Source organism: Plectropomus leopardus, chromosome 23, assembly GCF_026936395.1.
Source record: "Plectropomus leopardus strain MGB_pleo_1.0 chromosome 23, ASM2693639v1, whole genome shotgun sequence".
NCBI lineage: Eukaryota > Metazoa > Chordata > Actinopteri > Perciformes > Serranidae > Plectropomus > Plectropomus leopardus.
In genome coordinates, this window is record NC_142198.1 from 18594603 (window position 1) to 18612286 (window position 17684).

The following is a 17684-nucleotide window of genomic DNA, read 5'->3' on the forward strand; positions in this document are numbered from 1 at the left end:
TGACGGCCAATGACAGACACAGAGCCCATTATCTTGTCACCCACCTGTGGATTTTCACTCCACAACTGTTCAGTCAGCAGATTTCTTTCTGTCAGCTTACGTAACTTCAAAGCAGTTTATCTTATCTGATTGTTATAGCCTTTATTTTTATAAATCACATCCTGAATGCACCAAAAAAAAAGCTTATTCTTCTTCCTGTGTGCAGCCCATTCCTCCAGGACCCTACGCAATCCCTCACAACTACGGAGCGCCCTTCACCCCCGCCCCCCCGAGCGCCCTACTCATGGGAGGAGCCAACTACAGTCAGATGCCGCCCGGATCCTTCATATCAGGTCGGTGTTTGAAGCTCCGTTATTACTTTCACTGATGGCTTAATTTAGGAGTTGGATTTATCTTTGTAAAGACGTGGAGAGGAGTGCTGCAGAGGAGTTAAAGGGGTGGTTTGGATTTTTTCAAGACGCGTTGCATGATTTTCTCATCCATAGTTCGTTTATTACCTAGAAAAACGTTTCGGTCAGTTTGGAGAAGCAGAAAGGAGCATCAGCATGGACAATCTGTGTTCAAAGCCAGACTTTGTTAACAGAAAAACAATAATTTTACCTCTCTGAACACAGGAGCTGCTGATCGACCGCTGCCTCGATCAGTTAGACTGTTTGTACTTTTTTGCAAAATTGGTGTTTTAACCGGTTAGTTCAGAATAACCGAAGTCACGTCACATAAGACAATGATATCCCATAACCCTGCACAGACTTAAGCCCGGTGTACACTGTGAGATTTTGGGCTCTCCCAGATGAGAGAAACATGGTGATATCTTTGGTCGTGGCTCTGAAACGGTGATGCTACAACGCACAGTGAGTAAGGTTTAAGGACAGCTGAAATTTGGGATGACCATCTCACTGTGTGTCTGCTGCTATGACCTACGTCAGCTTAACAACCAATAGAAATGCAGCATGAAATGACGCTCTGATCAGCGTGACGTTCCACATTCTCCTCCTCCTCTTTTCAGACTTTTTTGACGCTCATATAAATGTCGCTAAAGCGAGGGCTCGATTTGTTTGTTTATATATTTCTCTCACCGCTATAGCAGCGTAGATGGATGACGCACGCTAACGAAATTTTTTTCTTGTGTATTGACGTAGGGCGTACAGTCTTCAGACATTAAATTTGATGTCGTACCCAAGTTTTTTAAGATCAGTGTTGCAGAGTGTAGCTGCACTAAACTTATAAGATTAAAAATTCTCACAGAAGCTTTAGGATAAGCTCCTAAAACCGTAACTATCGCTTTAAGATCTCAAAGTTTGCAAAAATATGAAATGTGACGTAATTAAAGCTCAATTTCTTTCAGATTGTGACCGAGAAATCTGGAGTTTTCCATTTTATACAAAGGTGAAGCCTTTTGTGTTTTAATATTTCGGTCAACGTGCGGCAAAAATGTTTTTATGTTACTCTGAAACTGCTTAGGGGTTCAGTAAAGAGTCATTTCAGTCTTCACCTGCCTGTGCAGGTGCTCTGTGTGTGAATCTGTGGGTGTGAGAGCGAGAGAGAGGTGGATGTGTTCCAGGCAGTAATAACCAAACATCAGAAGGTATTATGGCACCCATAATTATAGTATTCAAGGTAATTTACACAAGAATACCGGTTTGTTTGATGTGTTTGACACTTGGCAAGCTGGCAGTTTAAGCCAGATTTATGCTCCCTTGCGGAGGCGAAGGATTCGTGTGTGCAGCCTTTCTTCTACCTGGTGATAAAAAGGAATTATGGGAAGATTTGGGCAGGAAGTGGCTTCGTTAGCTCAAGCAGAAAATACACATTTGTCAAAGCAAACATGTTTAAAGAGGCACTCGTGAAGTTGTGTTTACTCATTATGACGAGTGCTGCTCAGCCTGTGAAAACTGCTGTGTAATGTCTTCTGTGGCTATGATGATGTCATTGTGATGTCATAGGATTAGCTCTGCCCGGGCTTGGAGACGACTAGTTTACACCAGAAAGCCTGCGCCATAAACTGAGGTCACGGAGTTTAAACGATGCAGGCGAGGAGGTTCCAACAAAAGACTGCACTATTCGAAATGTATGATCCAGTGTTTCTGCTGCTTAAAGGGATCGTGTGACAGTAGATGTCAGTCAGCTCGCCCCAATTTTGGAGGAGGAGGGCGAAGCAATGTCCTGCTGTGGACAGGAGCTGCAGCAAAATGTGTTTTAGCCACCTAAAAAAAATCAATATCAGTTTAACCCTTTTAAATTGGATTGGCGTCAGTTTTCTTGTGCTGCATTCAGACGCCTTTCACAAGGTATCTGACCCTTTGAAACCTGAACAAATTGGTTTGATTTCTTCTTTTAAAAAATGGGAAAAAAGGCAACTTGGCAAGAAGTGTACTACAAATTACAAAGAATCAGTAAAAGTTGATTATTAGATAATCATCCAAAAAAGTTTTGAAAAATGTTTCCAATAAATATTTATTATTAATGATATTATTTTATATTTTGGATTATGCTGTTTTGTTTTTTTTCTTTGTTTTTAAAGTAAAATAAATACATTTCTTCAGCACCTTTTTAGGTCATTTTCTGGCTATTTTCAGGCAAATTTCTTTTTTTACTTTTTTTTTTTTTTTTGCAAACTTGTGGGCCATGTCTTGTTAGTTTGCTCACTGCATTCTCCCCATGTTTTTGAAAGATTTCTCTCTGCCCAAAAATTAGGAAGACATTTTTCAAAAATTAACAAAAAAATTAGGTATAAATAAACGTGTAGTAAAAACAAAAACAAACAAGGAAATAACCTGGAAAACTTTGAAAAGTGCTTAAAAATAATTAAAAATAAAAAGAAATATTTAATTATGATAAGTATAAAAAATCTCTTTTTGGATATTTTCCCTAGCTTTTAAAAAATAATAATTTTCAAAAAATCTGGACAAAAACTAGGGACAAACACCAACTAGGAACAAGACAGGAATATTTTGGCCGTTGCTGCTTCGATTTTGACCACTCTTTTAAAATGCATCTCTGCAGGTCTCAAAACTGTGTATGTAGTGCTCCTGTGACGTTGCTGTGTGATAGAAAATGAGATAGTTACCTCAATTTTGTGCATGTTTTTTTGTGTGTGTGTAACTGTCAACAATCTCCAGCAGCATCAGAAATCAGCACGAGAAAACACAAGCGGCCCGAGCTCGCTAATCACAGCTCTTGTGGTCTCTGCAGCCTCAGTGGAGTTAAAGTTTTGGGAGCAGAGCTACAGAGCCTCCACGACACCCTGACAGAGAGGCACAAATCCATCCTCAGAGATCTGGACTTGATTACTTGGCAACTTGCACTGATGATGGGCAAAAGCGGTCCAAAATGTTGCTTCTATTTAAAGATATCATCTGAGGAATTTCATCTTTATATGGTTATGTTGTAGTGGAAAAACATTCAGTCGGGAGAATCAAAATTACTGACTCTGGGAATAAAGCATTTCAGGAAAAATTTCTATGCACGGTAGTTTTGTGATGGAGTACAGTGTGATTTAACTCTTCAGCATAATCCTTAAATATGTGCAGCAAAGAGCTACCTGATGGCTTCTAAAGGAGCTCTGTTTTAAGCACTTTTGAGTCGACACTTTATCTCCCCGAGCAGCTTAAGTTGTGAAACCTACAAAAATCCAGAAAGGAGTCTCATATTGGAAAAACACATCTGTGGCAGAGTTTTCTGATGTGGCTGCCAGATAGACACCTGAAATAGACATTACCAAAATCAAACAGGAACGTGCTGCACGGCTATATTAAGGCATTTTCATCTCCTAACATGTCCAGCCTCGAAACCTCAATACTCAGCAGTAAAGGCACATTGTGCAACAATAAGTCTGGAGTGCTATCAAACCTGTCGGAGGAGTGTTTTCTTTCTCGAGCATGTTTATTTTCTCTTGTGAAGTTCCTTTTTGTGGCTCTTACGGAGTTAAAAGCTGCAGAATTTAAATCATGAAAAGAGAAGTTTTGGCCTCTCGTCCGGCTCTCCTCGCCTGCAGTCTGTCAGAGCACACTGTGAATTTATTTTCTCATAATTAGTTTGGTAACTGCATATGCTCACCAGACGCACTCCGCGCTCTGCATGTGCGTTCGTGTTCAGGGGGGATGTTTAGATAGCGGCGGAGATAACTGGTAAAACCTGATATTCCCCGATAGCTTTGCCCTAAAAAAAACCCACAACACCCAGCTCTCTCCTGCCGCTCACTCGGCGTATCTTGATTTATGTAATTGTAGACTGAGACATCTGTCAAAGGCATTGCATTTTGGAGAGCCAGGGCTCTATCTCTGAAAATGTCATTACGCTGTGTGCCAAGAAAACATTCGGACTTTGTACCAAGGTATTTTGAGAGGGACAGAAACCGCAGAAGGAGTTTGGTTGTGTAAACGTCGTGTTGTGACTTGTGAAGCGGCGGAGGGCTGGGCCCCGGGCGCTGGCTGTTCAGAAATAGTCGCGCGTGAGTTTGTGTTGCTCCGTGGGTTTTTTGAGCTTGCGGGGGCCCTCGTGGCGAGGAGCAGAGCGCAGGGCCGAGCCGAGTCTGAACATCCTGAACTCTGGCAGCAAACGAGGCCACATTTATGGTCTTGATTGGGGTTACGCTGGTTCCTGACCTTCTTAGACTCCAGCCAGCGAGAGAAAGAGTGAGCAGGAGTTAAAACAACAAAAATCTCTGATTGTGCGACCTCCTCCGTTAATAGCACTCTCCTGAGAGACGCTCCTTCACTTGAGTACACAAAACACATCCAGAAATATGCGTGTCTACTACTTAAGCTGCACTCTGTGAACTACGAAATGTAGCGATACTCCAGCGCTCCAGTGACGGATTGCTTTGCAGCATTTGCACAATACTTTGCATTTTTGGGAGACCTGTTTCAGCCATCATGAGGAAGCTGCACATCTGCAATAAAAGACAAAACTTCATCTTAGAAATTAGGGCCCTTCAAGCGGAGCTCACTGGCCTCATGTCTGCAAGCACCCGCGCTGCTGAAGTGTCCTTGAGCAGCGACACTGACTCCCCCGCCAGCTGCAGTAGCTGACCTCTGACCTCCCCGCAGAGGAGGCAGGCAAACTAAATTCCCTACGGGGACCAGTAAAGTGTCACATTATCCTGCCACCCCCCCCTTCTCCGAGTCTCCACTACAGTCTGCCGCTTGTCTGCCCCCACAGAAGCCGCCGCCGCTGCTGGGGCCACCGGGGGAGCCGCGTGGGGAGCCGCCGGAGGGCCAAACGCTGCTTGCCAGAAGACCAAGGAGCACGATGTGGTGCAGCGGCAGCGGGTGGTGGACCTCTGGAAGGACGGCAAGTCCGAGGGGGCCATCGGGCAGGAGCTGAGGATGCCCAAGTCGACGGTGCACAGCATCATCGTCAAGTACCGGCTCAGCAACACGGTGGAGAACCTGCCGCGAAACGGGCGACCAAAGAAACCCTGAAGGGGGGCGAGGAGACTCACAAAGAATGTAACAAAAATGGAGACTGAAAAAGACACAGAAAGGAAAAGTCCAAAAAGGACAGAGCACTTTGACACAGCTGGAATGTGAGGAATATAAAGGGAGAATGAAGCTCACTGGATCGAAATACTGGAGGCAAAAAAAGGGAGAGGACATGAAAAGTGAAAAGACGTGGCGGCACTTGAAAGAAAACAAGCAATCAGCTGCAGAGAGAGAGAGGGAGAGAGGTCCAAAAGTAAGAAGGGGAGAGGTGAAAAGCTGGCGCTGAGATCAAGCGCTAATGATGCGTGTGTGGGGAGGGGGACTGAGGGGATGAGATGACCTGTCTGGAACAAACAAATCCTCGAGTAAAAGAGAAAAGGCGCTACTGAAATAAAGCCCAAAAATCTGACTTTGAGGGGGAAAGATGTCTGGACCGAATGGAAAAAAAGACGGTATGTTAATGCAATCACAGGTTCGCAGGAATTCAGATATGAAGGCCGAAAAGGAGAAAAATGCAACAAAGGAGGACTTTTTTTTCCTGAAAAAACTCCTCAGACGGATTTCTGCTTTTTCTGTTTCTCCCTGTGCGCCCAAAAAGATTTCCCCCCGGATCAATTCTTCATCCGCCTGCTGACTGAACAAGCCTGTCCCCTCGCTCTGACCCTGCACTCCCTCATTCCTCCACTCCTCCGTCTCTCTTTCTCAGTCTCACACACACATTTATATACTGTATATCTATACACTGTGGACCTCACACACAACCTGAAAACCTGCAAATGTATCTGCTCGGTGCAGGCAGATGAAACCCGAAATAGAAAGGGATAAACTCAGATTATCTTGCAAAAAAAAAAAAAGGAAAGAAAAAGAAGGAAAAAGGAGTTTTTTTAAGTATAAAACATTTCTTCCCATGGACTCTTTTGCCCCAGCATTCCTGAGTCCAGCCAAGCATAAAAGCAACAACCATAGATATAAAAAAACTTTGCCTTTGTCCAAAAGTCAGTAGCAACTGACCAAATTGAGATGCGTACTGTATTACATATTTACTATTGCACCTTTATTGCGGGGGGTCACTTAAAGGGGAATATCACTCCACTGAACTCACATTTCCTGTTTTTAAGCCTCATCACAGCAAAAAAAATCTGTATTTACGAGCAGCTCTTCCCCAAAGCTAAAGACTGTAATCTGTCACCGAAAGAAAGAGGAGAGACTTCGCTTTGAAGCCCGGGGAGACGTTTTCGCCCTCAAGCTTCTTTATTGTGACAGCGTGATGGATTCCACGCTGGAAAATGTCCCCCGATCCCCGAGAAAATAAAACACTCTGGACTGTGTCATCGGTTTTCCAGCTCGGTGTGTGTGCAGTTGAGCTGTACATCAGTGTGACATCCCGGACTTAAAGAGCAGGGCAAACTCCTCCGCCTCGGTTCTGCGAGGAAGAGAGGCGAACAATCAGTTTCACAGTCTGAACTTTTCTAGGATGTATGGGTATTTTTAAGCTAAAATTGAGTGGTATTTCCCTTTAAGCTGGAAGGGTGTAAAGACCAGAGGAGTGTGGCGGTGGTGCGGCCTGCAGTGAGTGAAGGTGTGAAGGTTGAGGAATGCTTTATATGTGTGAATGTGTTTATTTTTTACATGTTTATATGCACAGTAGCACTGCAGTTTTCATCAACACTAAGTATTGTTCAATATTGGTGCCAGTATACTTGAGTTTCTTTATTAATTCCAATATATTTTTTTAGATACCTTACTTTGAGGAGTATAAGACTGTTTGTTTTTTTTTTGCTTTTCAGAAAAATAAGCTAAACTTCTCAGATATTTGAGTTTGTCTTAATACAAAGCTACAATGCAGAAAATTTACCAAAATAGTATTGAAATTGTATCTCGATTCAAATACTTCCGTTTAGACAGTACACTGTGTAATAAGTTATGTATTGCTTGAGTTTTGACAGGGTAGTGTTGAGTCAAATCGGACACAGCTTTTGTCCACTTTTCAGAAATGACGATCACGTTTTACCACTTCTTCTTTTGTTTTTTTTTTATGTGAACCTGCAAACAGACAGAGCATTACCGCCAACATTTGACCGTGATTGTCGCCCTCCAAAATATCTGCTGGCTTGTTTGGGGTTTTTTTCCGAAGCAACAGCAGCAGCTTCCTTGGACATTTCACAAGTTTAGTGGTCCCCTTCCCTTCGACTAGGCAGCCAAGATGCTGAATATTAAGGTTGAGAAGTGTCCGGCGTTCCACGCCAACTTTTCGACTGTTACAACACCATCCAGGTGCTCATGGTGCTCTGCATTTTGTCATACCTGTCGGTGTGAACGCATTTGTGCATTCAAAAAAACAAGTAAAAGTATGGATGAACGCATATTGCGACAGAGCAAGTGTAAAATTAGCGAAGTTTTAACTCAAAGCCGCACTTATCATATTTTTTTATGTTAACAGTTGATCAAATTATTAGATGTAATGTCAAAAAAGTCCCTCATCATGGCTCACCCACCAAAAATGATCACCCAACTCCACTTTTTTACTCAGCTTTACATTTTAGCATCTTTCAGCTCACTGTTTTGGTTTTATTGCCTGTAACTTTACTGATCTGGTTCAGTCTCACCACTCGCTCTCAGCATCGTGTCCAGATGTTTTCAATGTAGCAAGTGCCATGCCATTGTTCCAACAGCTCGTAATTCTGAAGTTTAAAAGTCCGAAACATGTACCACTGGACCGACAGGCCATTTGTCTGACAGCCTGGTGTCCCGTAAACAAACGTTAATTCCTCCAAAGGGCTGTTTAACCGAAGCACATGACTAATTATTATGCAGGATGACGTCAGCAGACTTCCCACTATAAAGGCGTGACTCGCCCCACTATAACTCTGATTGGCTTACTGTAACCCTAACCAGTCTCACTCCTCATGCCTAAACCAATCAGAGGCAGGGTCTGATGATGTCATCCTGCATAATAATTAGCAGACAGACCGGATACGATCCCTGGTTCCTCCAGTCAACATGTCGACGTATCCTTGGGGAAGATACTGAACCTCAGATGGCACCAGATGCTGTGAGTGGGTGAGAATGGTACCTGAGTAGCAGGTGGCACCTTGTACGGCAGCCTCGGCCACCAGTGTGTGAATGTGTGTGTGAATGGGTGAATGTGACATGCAGTGTGAAAGTGCTTTGAGTGGTCTGAAGACTAGAAAAGTGCTATACAAATGCCGTCCATTTACTATTTCAGACCACTGGGCTTTTGGTCCATTTGTACATTTTCAAACAAATTTTCAACAAATTTAGCAGCAAGCTGATGAACGTAGTAGAGCATTTAGCAGCTAAAGAGTCAGATAATTCCCTCTGGAGTTGGTGGAGACCAAAACAGAGTTAAAATGAGTAAATAACACTCTGAAATGAATGATAATGTTGCTCCTCGATAGCTGGATGTGTGAATAGATAGCACACATTATCCTTATCAACTTTATAAGATGATGATATCTCAATGTTTTGTTGCTCTTAAGTGCTCAAAAAATCACTTAATACAGGTTTAAATTGGGAAATATCTGATCACAGAGTAAGTAGGACAAAGAATTAAAGCAACTTTTGATACTTAGAGATAATCCAGCCTCGAAAGAAAACATAACACATGTGCACGCACAATGAAGAGCACAGACATGCATACAAATGAGGCTTTTTACAGGGAAAACTGTGATTGATGATTTGACCTCCGAACTCTTGCAACACATAGATTTTTTAAAAGTCTTTTCAAGTCTCAGTTGGACGCAGTCTTGATTCTAAAATCAAACTTGTGCTTTTTGAGTTCCTCAACAGTTGACAGTTCAGAGGCAGGAGGTTGTTCCTGATGAAAGCTTTTGGCTCAGATGCACTCACGCAAAGCTTTTCAGCAAGCAGAAACACTGCGTTTCCTGCCAAGATGGCAGCGCTCTCTTCTATCAGATAGTAGGCAGGACCTACAGGGGAGAGATGTGATGGCCAGGAATGTTTTTTATTGCCTTTCTGGACTTTCGATGCTCCATCCAGCGCAGTCCAAGAGATTAATGCGTAGGAGATGAAAAAAAATGGTTAAAGTTTTAGGAATTCTTAGATATATATGTCCAGATGTGCACTGTTGGATTTATCGTTTTAACTGTAACCACAATTATCACTGCCAGCCTAATTTGGGACAAGAAAAGGTCCATTAGTCTAACACTGTCTGCTGCTACTGTGAAGCTGCAGACAGGCCGCAGAGAGGAGTCAGACGTGAAGTATTGCAGAGTGAATTTGGCGTTGCAGAGGGAATTCATTATCTGGTGTAATACAAGTGTCTCATTGAATTCCTTCTCCTGCTTTATCTTCACAGCTTCTTTACCTTATATGCCTTTTTTCCAAGTCCAAGTCAGACTGGATTTTTGTGAGGCAGGTAATAAGACTGTGTTTTATGTTAAACATTTGCACTCAGCACTAACTTTGGGGACAAATATGCTGTGTCTACAATAAAAGTTGTGCCGTGTTCAGCTATTGAGGTGTTTCTAACGTGAAGCAGCAGAATTAGGAAATTTTAGGTTATAGTTAAAAGTGAACATTAAACACTGACACTTGTATTTTGTCAAAAGCTAATTTAGATTAGCAGCACTAACCCCCACCACGACCTTGCGGCAAGTGCACTACTTTATTTCAGCTTTTCAGACTAATAAATACACAATAGAAACCCACAAAATGTTAAGAAAAGTAATATTCTCACATCTATTTTCCTTATTTAAAAGATAATGCAGCTGTTCACCTTTTGATTTCAACTTTCACTAAGTGACGGAAGACTGACAAGGCTTCAAACTCAACAGAAACAAAATAAAACTATCCCAAACCATCTTGGTTTATCTTGCTGGTAATCTAGTTAGTAAGTCCACTGTTCCAACAATCACCAGCTCTGGTGTGGTTGAAATAAATCCTTAATTCACCTTGTTATGTGTAAAAAAAACAACATGCCATTATTCCCCACGGTTTCTGTCTGCCTGCTGGCCGCCGGCTGTTAACAGTCTTGTAACTTCTCTCTCCACCACTACATGTCATTTTTTACATACTTTCTTTGAGGATTATATCTATAAAATAAGTTTTTAATAATGACCAAAATATCTTCTTGTTTTTTGGGGGTTTTTTGTAAATAAATGCACAACAAACACCTATGTTAATTTTGATATTCTTGGGAAAAAAATCGCTCACCCAGTATTTGGATTTAGACTGAAGTGCTAAAGCTGAACAATGAAAAAAAGCACATCCGCACATTCAAATCCGTGCAAAAATCATGTTTACTATGCAAGCTTTCGCTTTGAGCCCTTCTTCAAGTTCATTGAAGAAGGTTTTAGACCGAAAACAGTCTTTAAAGGTAATACAACTATACATCTTTTGAATTAAACTTTCTCTCTGACCTTCTTCAATGACCTTGAAAAAGGTCTCAGATCAAAATCTTGCATAGTAAACACGATTTCTGCACAGATTTGAATGTACAGCTGTGCTTTTTTCACTGTTGATAATTTCAATAATAACACTTTTTGACCAATCATAAGCTGTTTCGCACTGAGTGGGACTTTTTGTCACTTTAAAAAAATATCCTTGTCGGCTCCCTCTAGTGGACAAAATATGTAACAGCATCTTTGGCATTTCATAACTGTATTTTCTTGCTATTTGATTGTCCATGGAGACATGTTGGGCAGGTTTTTTGTTTGTCCTCTCTTCTTTAGAACACTAATGTCTTTTTTCCATCTCGTCATTTTCACATTTCTGTCTCTTCTGCTCCGGCATCTTTGTTTTGCTCTGCACCCATAATTCCTCTTGCTCTTTCACCCAGTCTTTACCTCGATTTGTTTTGCTTCTTATCAGATTTTGTCTGCCACACACACACACGCACACACACACACACACACACACACGCACACACACACACACAGACGCACACACACACTGACTCTCTTCTTTCTCTGTCTCCCCTCTGTTGGCCTCCACTGGCGAAATGCCACAACTTTTCCCATAAGTGGTCCCCCCTTTGGTTCTACACACACACACATATAGTTACAGCTCCCCCAAAACGTCTTCAGCTCAATACACTCTTTATCGCATCTTTGATCTGCACGGGGGTGTTATGACAGTTTATCTTTCCCCGTGGCGCGAGTGAGAGAAGTGCGCTGTTAGTCTATTCCTGGCTTTGTTTTGAAAGGAGCGCTAAACTCGCCGTTCCACTCCCCGAGCAGATTCATGATAGCGCTCAAATGTGGGAAGCTCAGATCCCTGAGCCGGCCAGCTGTGCAGTCGTGTAGAAAGAAGTTAATTTTCATGCATGTGTGCGTTTGAGTGTCTGTGACCTCATGTGCCTGAGTGTGTGTGTGTGCGTGTGTGTGTGTGTACTCATTGCAGGCCTCACTCTCTGCAGGTTAACAGTTATGCATTCTGGGGTTTTATCATTATCGTAAACATGATACTGTATATGTAATATCAAATATTGATGTACTGTATTATGCAAGTTTGCTCATTAAAGAAGATTATCAAAGTATTGTCATAAAAGCCTGGCTGCATTTTGTTTGCTTATTGAGTAATTTATTATAAAACAGTGGGTGTATTTTCTTAAATAAGCAAGACTGAGATGATTTTATATATTTATTTTTTAGGCACTTCAAGGCCAAATTTCCCACAAGTTTTTCTTATGTTTACATCCAAAAGAGGATGTTACTTCTTTTTGTTCCACTTATCAGCTTCACTGCAAAAGATTTTAATTTGCTGAAGAGAAAAGTTTGCTTTAATAAAATCAGTTGCCAGTGGAAAATTGACAATACACGAGGCCAGTGGTTTTCAGTTTTTATTGTTTTTTCCTCCCCAAAAAAGGAATTATAAAGAGTTTATTTTCTCCTATATTCCTTCCAGTTAGAGACAAAATTCAAACCGAGAAAAAAAGTTTGTGTTTGTGCTACAGATGGTACTTTTTTTCTATTATAATTTTTAGTCACCAATTTTCTTAATATTCAGGGTAAACAGACAAATCCCTAGTTTGGAAGAAAAAAAGAAATATGAAAGAAAGACTTGTAACTTTTGACTTGTAATGGTCATTATTATTATTAATTGGAAATATTTACTTAAAAAAAGAAAATGTGCCTTTGCCTTCATCTTGATGGTCTTATATTACATTTTTTAACATCCACAAATGTCCAGAAGTTGAACCTATTGGACATTCCCAATTCTCCAAGGGGGGTCCTCTGCGTATTGAATTTACTGAATCCATAGATGTCTTTGTACATCCATAGATGTCCAAAAGACGTCCCATACGTCTCATAAACATACAGAACAAAGTCTGCGGTAATGGTCTCTCCAAAGGTGCATGTCATTTTTTGCAGAAGTCTTCACCAGATGTTAAACCCTGTGCTTTTCTTACTTTAAGAAAGTCGTCAGTGTCCAAAAGATGCTTTAAACGCCGTCTAAAATTGTGTATTTGCATTTGTGCGTCCCTTTGTGAGTGCGAAGAGAAAACATGGAGAACAAAGACTCGTTACATGTTGAACTGACTGAACTCTTTATTTCTCCCCGCAGTGCTGAACGGGCCTCCCATGTCTGTAAAGAAGGAGCGGGAAGCAGAGCTGCTAGTCAACCGGCGGGAGCAGCGCAGCGGAGAGGTCATCTGTATCGACGACTAGACTACACACAAACACACGCTTAAACACACACACACACTGAAACCCATCTGCTGCAACTGTATCTCCAATTTCTCTCCAACAAAATGAACCACACATCCAGTATTAAAACAAATTGACTGACTCTAGGGTGTACTTACTAGTGATTGTAGTTGCTTCATTCTGACTGGTACTCCCCGAAAAACTACAATCGCACACACATGCAGTACATAAACACATGCACATGTGCACTTACTGTCCACGGACACACACACACACCTACAGCACACACAGTCCATATTGTCTCATAACTTCTTGTGACCTTTTCTTGTCTGCCTCAAACCATTATACTCCTCATAAGCGGGCCTCCTCACACAGGCCTCCTCCTCCTCCTCCTCTCGGGATGCTTCTAACCTCATCTACACACACTTACACACTCACGCACGCACGCACGCACACACACACACACACACACACACACACAACGCACCTCAATCCTAGAAACCTTTAGATCTCAATAGACCATGTAACCTTCCTCCTCCTCCTCCTCCTCCCCCTCGACAGGAAGCTGCATGTGAAACGAAAATAATTTCTACCGCCGCACTCCATCCCCTGAAGCATGCTCTAATCACAATAATGCTGTCTCGTGGAAAGGAAAAAAAATGGTGTCAAGCTGTGCCTACAGTTGTTTTAATACTGTTTTTAATTCTCCCGGGAGAGGCTGAATCTCTGGTTTCTCAGTCCGAGCAGCTCCAAGCACAGCTCCATCTTTTTTCTGTTTTTATTTTTTATTTTATTTTATTTTTTTTTTTAAAGGTACATGTTTGGATGAAAAACGCGCAGCAATGATATGATATGATGATTCAATTCAGGACTTGTTCGACCACATTAAAGGGAGAGTTTGGATTTTTTTGAAGTGGGGTTGTATGGGGTGCTTTTCCATTCTTAGTGTGTTGCAAACAGTAGATGTCCGTCGGCGCGCCTCCAATTTGAAGAAGCAGGCCGGAGTATCGACGTGGTAGCTAAGCAATGTACTGCTGTGGATGGGGGCCAGCAGCAAAACATATTTTAGCCACCTAAAAAAAAAATCACACTTAAAGAATTATATCTGTTTAAGTGTAGGCTATATTTATGATGTTTTCACTGCCTTATCTTTCCTTCAGATAGTGATTTCCACAGGGAAACCGAAACCGTTCATATCGCTCTCTTCTAAACCAAACTCCATTGACAAAAATAGTCATTTTAAATTTGCTGAACACAGGAGCTGCTGCCTTAATTAGTTAGTTTGTTTGTGATATAGCGGGACTTCGGCGTTTAAAAGGGTCAGTTCAGATTCACCAAAGTCGCACAATAACAAAAGAATACTAACTGATAGAAGCAACGGTAGACCAGCAGCTCCCATGTTCAGCCAGCTAAAATTACTGAATTTGTCAATGGAAACTGGTAGTCTAAAAAAAAGCCCTACCCCCCAAAAAATTGATATCAGTTTAAGTGTATGCAATGTTCATATTTTCACCACTTTACCTTTCCGTCAGACAGCTGGCTCTTATGGGCAAGCCCTCAACGACTTCAGTTACCCATCTATGCTCTCGTCAAAGCCACCAGACTCCATTGACAAAATCAGTAATTTTAGCTAGCTGAACGTGGGAGCTGCTGGTCTACAGCAGCCTCTATTATTTAGTTAGTTTGTGTTATTGTCTGATTTCAGGGAATCCGATGGAAACTTTTTACACGCCAAAATCACAAAATAACACAAACAAACGAACCACTCGAAGCAGAAGTAGATCAGCAGCTCCTGTGATCAGCAATGTTAAATCACTGTTTTTCTCAGTAGAGTTTGGTTTTGAAGAGAGCGCTAAAATGACTTCATTTTCCATTGAATCACTGTCTGGTGGGTAAGGTAAAGTCGTAAAAATATTTTAAATATAGCATACACTTAAACTGATTTTAATTTTTTTAGGTGGAGCTTTTTTTTATTTGGAAAAATGTTGTTTTTTTTTGTTGGTCCCCATCAACAGCAATAGATTGCGTAGCTTCCAGGTCAGACTCCAGCCTGTTTCACCAAACTGGTGGCGTGCTGAACGACATCTACAGTATACAATACACTATATCTATGGATTATTAATCCATTCAACCCAAATTTCAAAAGATCTGAACTATCTCTTTAAATATTTGCCGCCCTGCTTCCCCAGTTCTAGTTTATGTAAAGAGCTTCAAGGTATTTTGGGAGTTTGTTCCAGAAAAGGCGAAATCTACGATGCTATTTTTCAGAAGCCTCCTATGAATGTTTATAACCTTTTCATAAGCAAGTCAGTGTTATTAAAACCTTATCTCAACACTCCTCTCGACGCCCTTCCCCCTCTCTCAGTCAATCCCATTTTTCTTTTCTCCAAGTTTCTATTTCTTTCTACAAAAATCCTGTGATATACTTTGCATATTTAAACAGCTCATTCGTGTTCTCTTGTGTTTTTACTCTCGCGATTATGAGTATTTGTCGTCGTCGATGTTGTTCTCGCCGTCGCTATTCGAGAAAGAGCTTCTACCAAAAGAGACATTTTTTTGTAACAAGAAACGTTTGTCCTATGATTGCAAAGAGAACGCAAAACGAAGAAGTTGAGCTAACTTCAGAGGTAGATACTATATTACAAGAAAAACTCATTTTTCTTGCTTACGTTTTAGATTTGGGGCTTGCAAATGACATATACATATATAGAAAATAGGCCATATGTAACCCTAAATGCTTCTATGAGCAGAAATAATGTATACTCTCTAACCCCAGTAAAAGTACACGGTTATTATCTGGAAAATCGAAGGCTGGAAATCCATTTTATATACCGCATCATTAAAAAACGCCTTAATAAACATAGCTGAACAAATGTAAAGTCATCAAACTGAATTAAGAACCTGATGTCAACCTGTAAATCCTAGTCAGTCTGCTTTATGTTAAAAATAATAATAAAAAAATGCTAATGTAGGAGTTAATTTATCTCATAAATCCCGGACATTTTACACCGATGATCCCAGGAAACAGTCCATTTTACAAATTATGTTTCACACAAAGGTTTTTGCAACCCCGGAACTAAAATGTTAAAAGCACTTAGTTCTTTTTTTTCTTTCCACTTTTACTTTGTTCTCTCTCCAGATTTTGTGTTAATTTCTGGGTATCTTGTGTCACTGTGTATGTAGTGGTGCCGATCAAATGATGAGTGGCAGTGAAACATGTCAATGATGACGCATCTCCTTTTTTTCTTTCTTTATTTTTATTTTTTTGTTTGTAATAAAACTGAATGAAATGATAAAAAGTCCCCTGTTGATTTTTTTTTAAAAAATGTTTTGAAATAAATATTAATATTAAAACATTAAAATAATAGTAAAATGCTGAATATTTCACTGGAGAATGTGTATGTTTACTTTTGATTCTTAAAGTACATTTTGCTTTTATTACTTTTAATTTATAGATGCTTATAGATGCAGGATTTTTGTTGAATGTTGTTACTAAGATATTTTTACTGAAGTAAAAAATCTGAATACTAGTGGGTGGGTGACATTAGAGGCCCCCCGATACAATATAATCAGGATATGTAGGTCACTATTCAATATTATTACTATTTAAAATGTTTTGCAACATGTTGCATATGGCAGCAACATTAAATGCAATTTATTTTGAATAATTTTAAATAATGGAAAAACTTTGTCAGCATCTGTTTTTGCCTAATAAGATACGTTTTCAGTCTCTTTCACTTAATTTAAATCATTTTCACTGCACTAAAATGTATCTAGTGGACTGAAAGGCGATGGCTTTTTATTATTCTCATAAAGTAAGCAAAGTTAAATTTGTATTTGCAACATTCATACCATCATAGACTGTATAATAAAAATATTAATAATAATTATTGTTATTATCTTACAGCCTGGATAATAATAATATTTTTCATATTATTATCAGTGTTATTATTATGCAATGCAATTATATACAGTTCATGGTATAATACAAAATTGTCACGCAAAATATCGCGATACTACGCCTCCACTACCGGCCTCAACTGTGGTAAGTGCTAATCAAACGCTAGCATGCTAACATGCTAAACTACATGGTAAACATCATACCTGCTACATATTAGCATGTTAACATTAGCATTTAGCTCATAGCCTGTTGTTTTTTCGCCTAGCAAAAGTCACTGACAAAAAAAGTCAATTTTAGTAAAACTTAATTTATTGGGATGCTACATTACACAGAGGTATATTTTTTTGCACATGTTATGATCAGTATGATCATTAGTATTTTTCGGCATGGGTAAAAAATAAATAAATAAAATTTAAAACAAAAATCGCTCCGCCCTGCGGGTGCGTCAAAGTGGCCCAATCAAACACACCTGAGATGCTGCGTGCTACATGCTAATATAATGCGGCCACGGTTGATTTTCGGTAACTCTGCGTTTGTTTCGGTACTTTTTTACCTTCAGCGAGGAGTTAGAGGACTTTCTACTGTGTGTGCAGTGGGACAGAGACGCTAAGTGGACTGGTTATACTGGGACAGAGAAGCTAAGTGGACTGGTTATACTGGGACAGAGAAGCTAAGTGAACTGGTTATGTTTTCTTGGACCAGATTAAAGAGGACTTCGCTGTGTACCAG

At 40.4% G+C, this 17684-nt stretch overlaps 1 protein-coding gene across 7 annotated transcripts in view; it reads left to right on the forward strand.

Annotated features, from left to right (window-relative positions):
* The window catches only part of chd3 (chromodomain helicase DNA binding protein 3), a 55669-nt gene extending 39316 nt beyond the window's left edge, over window positions 1-16353 (forward strand). For 2 of the 7 annotated variants that reach the window (XM_088073958.1, XM_088073956.1), the window contains exons 39-40: window positions 206-332; window positions 5161-11954. In XM_088073958.1, coding sequence (XP_087930084.1) covers window positions 206-332; window positions 5161-5423 — 390 coding nt within the window. In that variant the 3' untranslated portion in view covers window positions 5424-11954. Of the gene's footprint in view, window positions 1-205; window positions 333-3122; window positions 5087-5160; window positions 11955-12971 lie in introns of those variants that run through there. The other 5 variants (XM_088073954.1, XM_088073957.1, XM_088073959.1 and 2 more) reach the window with 4 other exon arrangements.
* Window positions 16354-17684: the final 1331 nt, after the last annotated feature.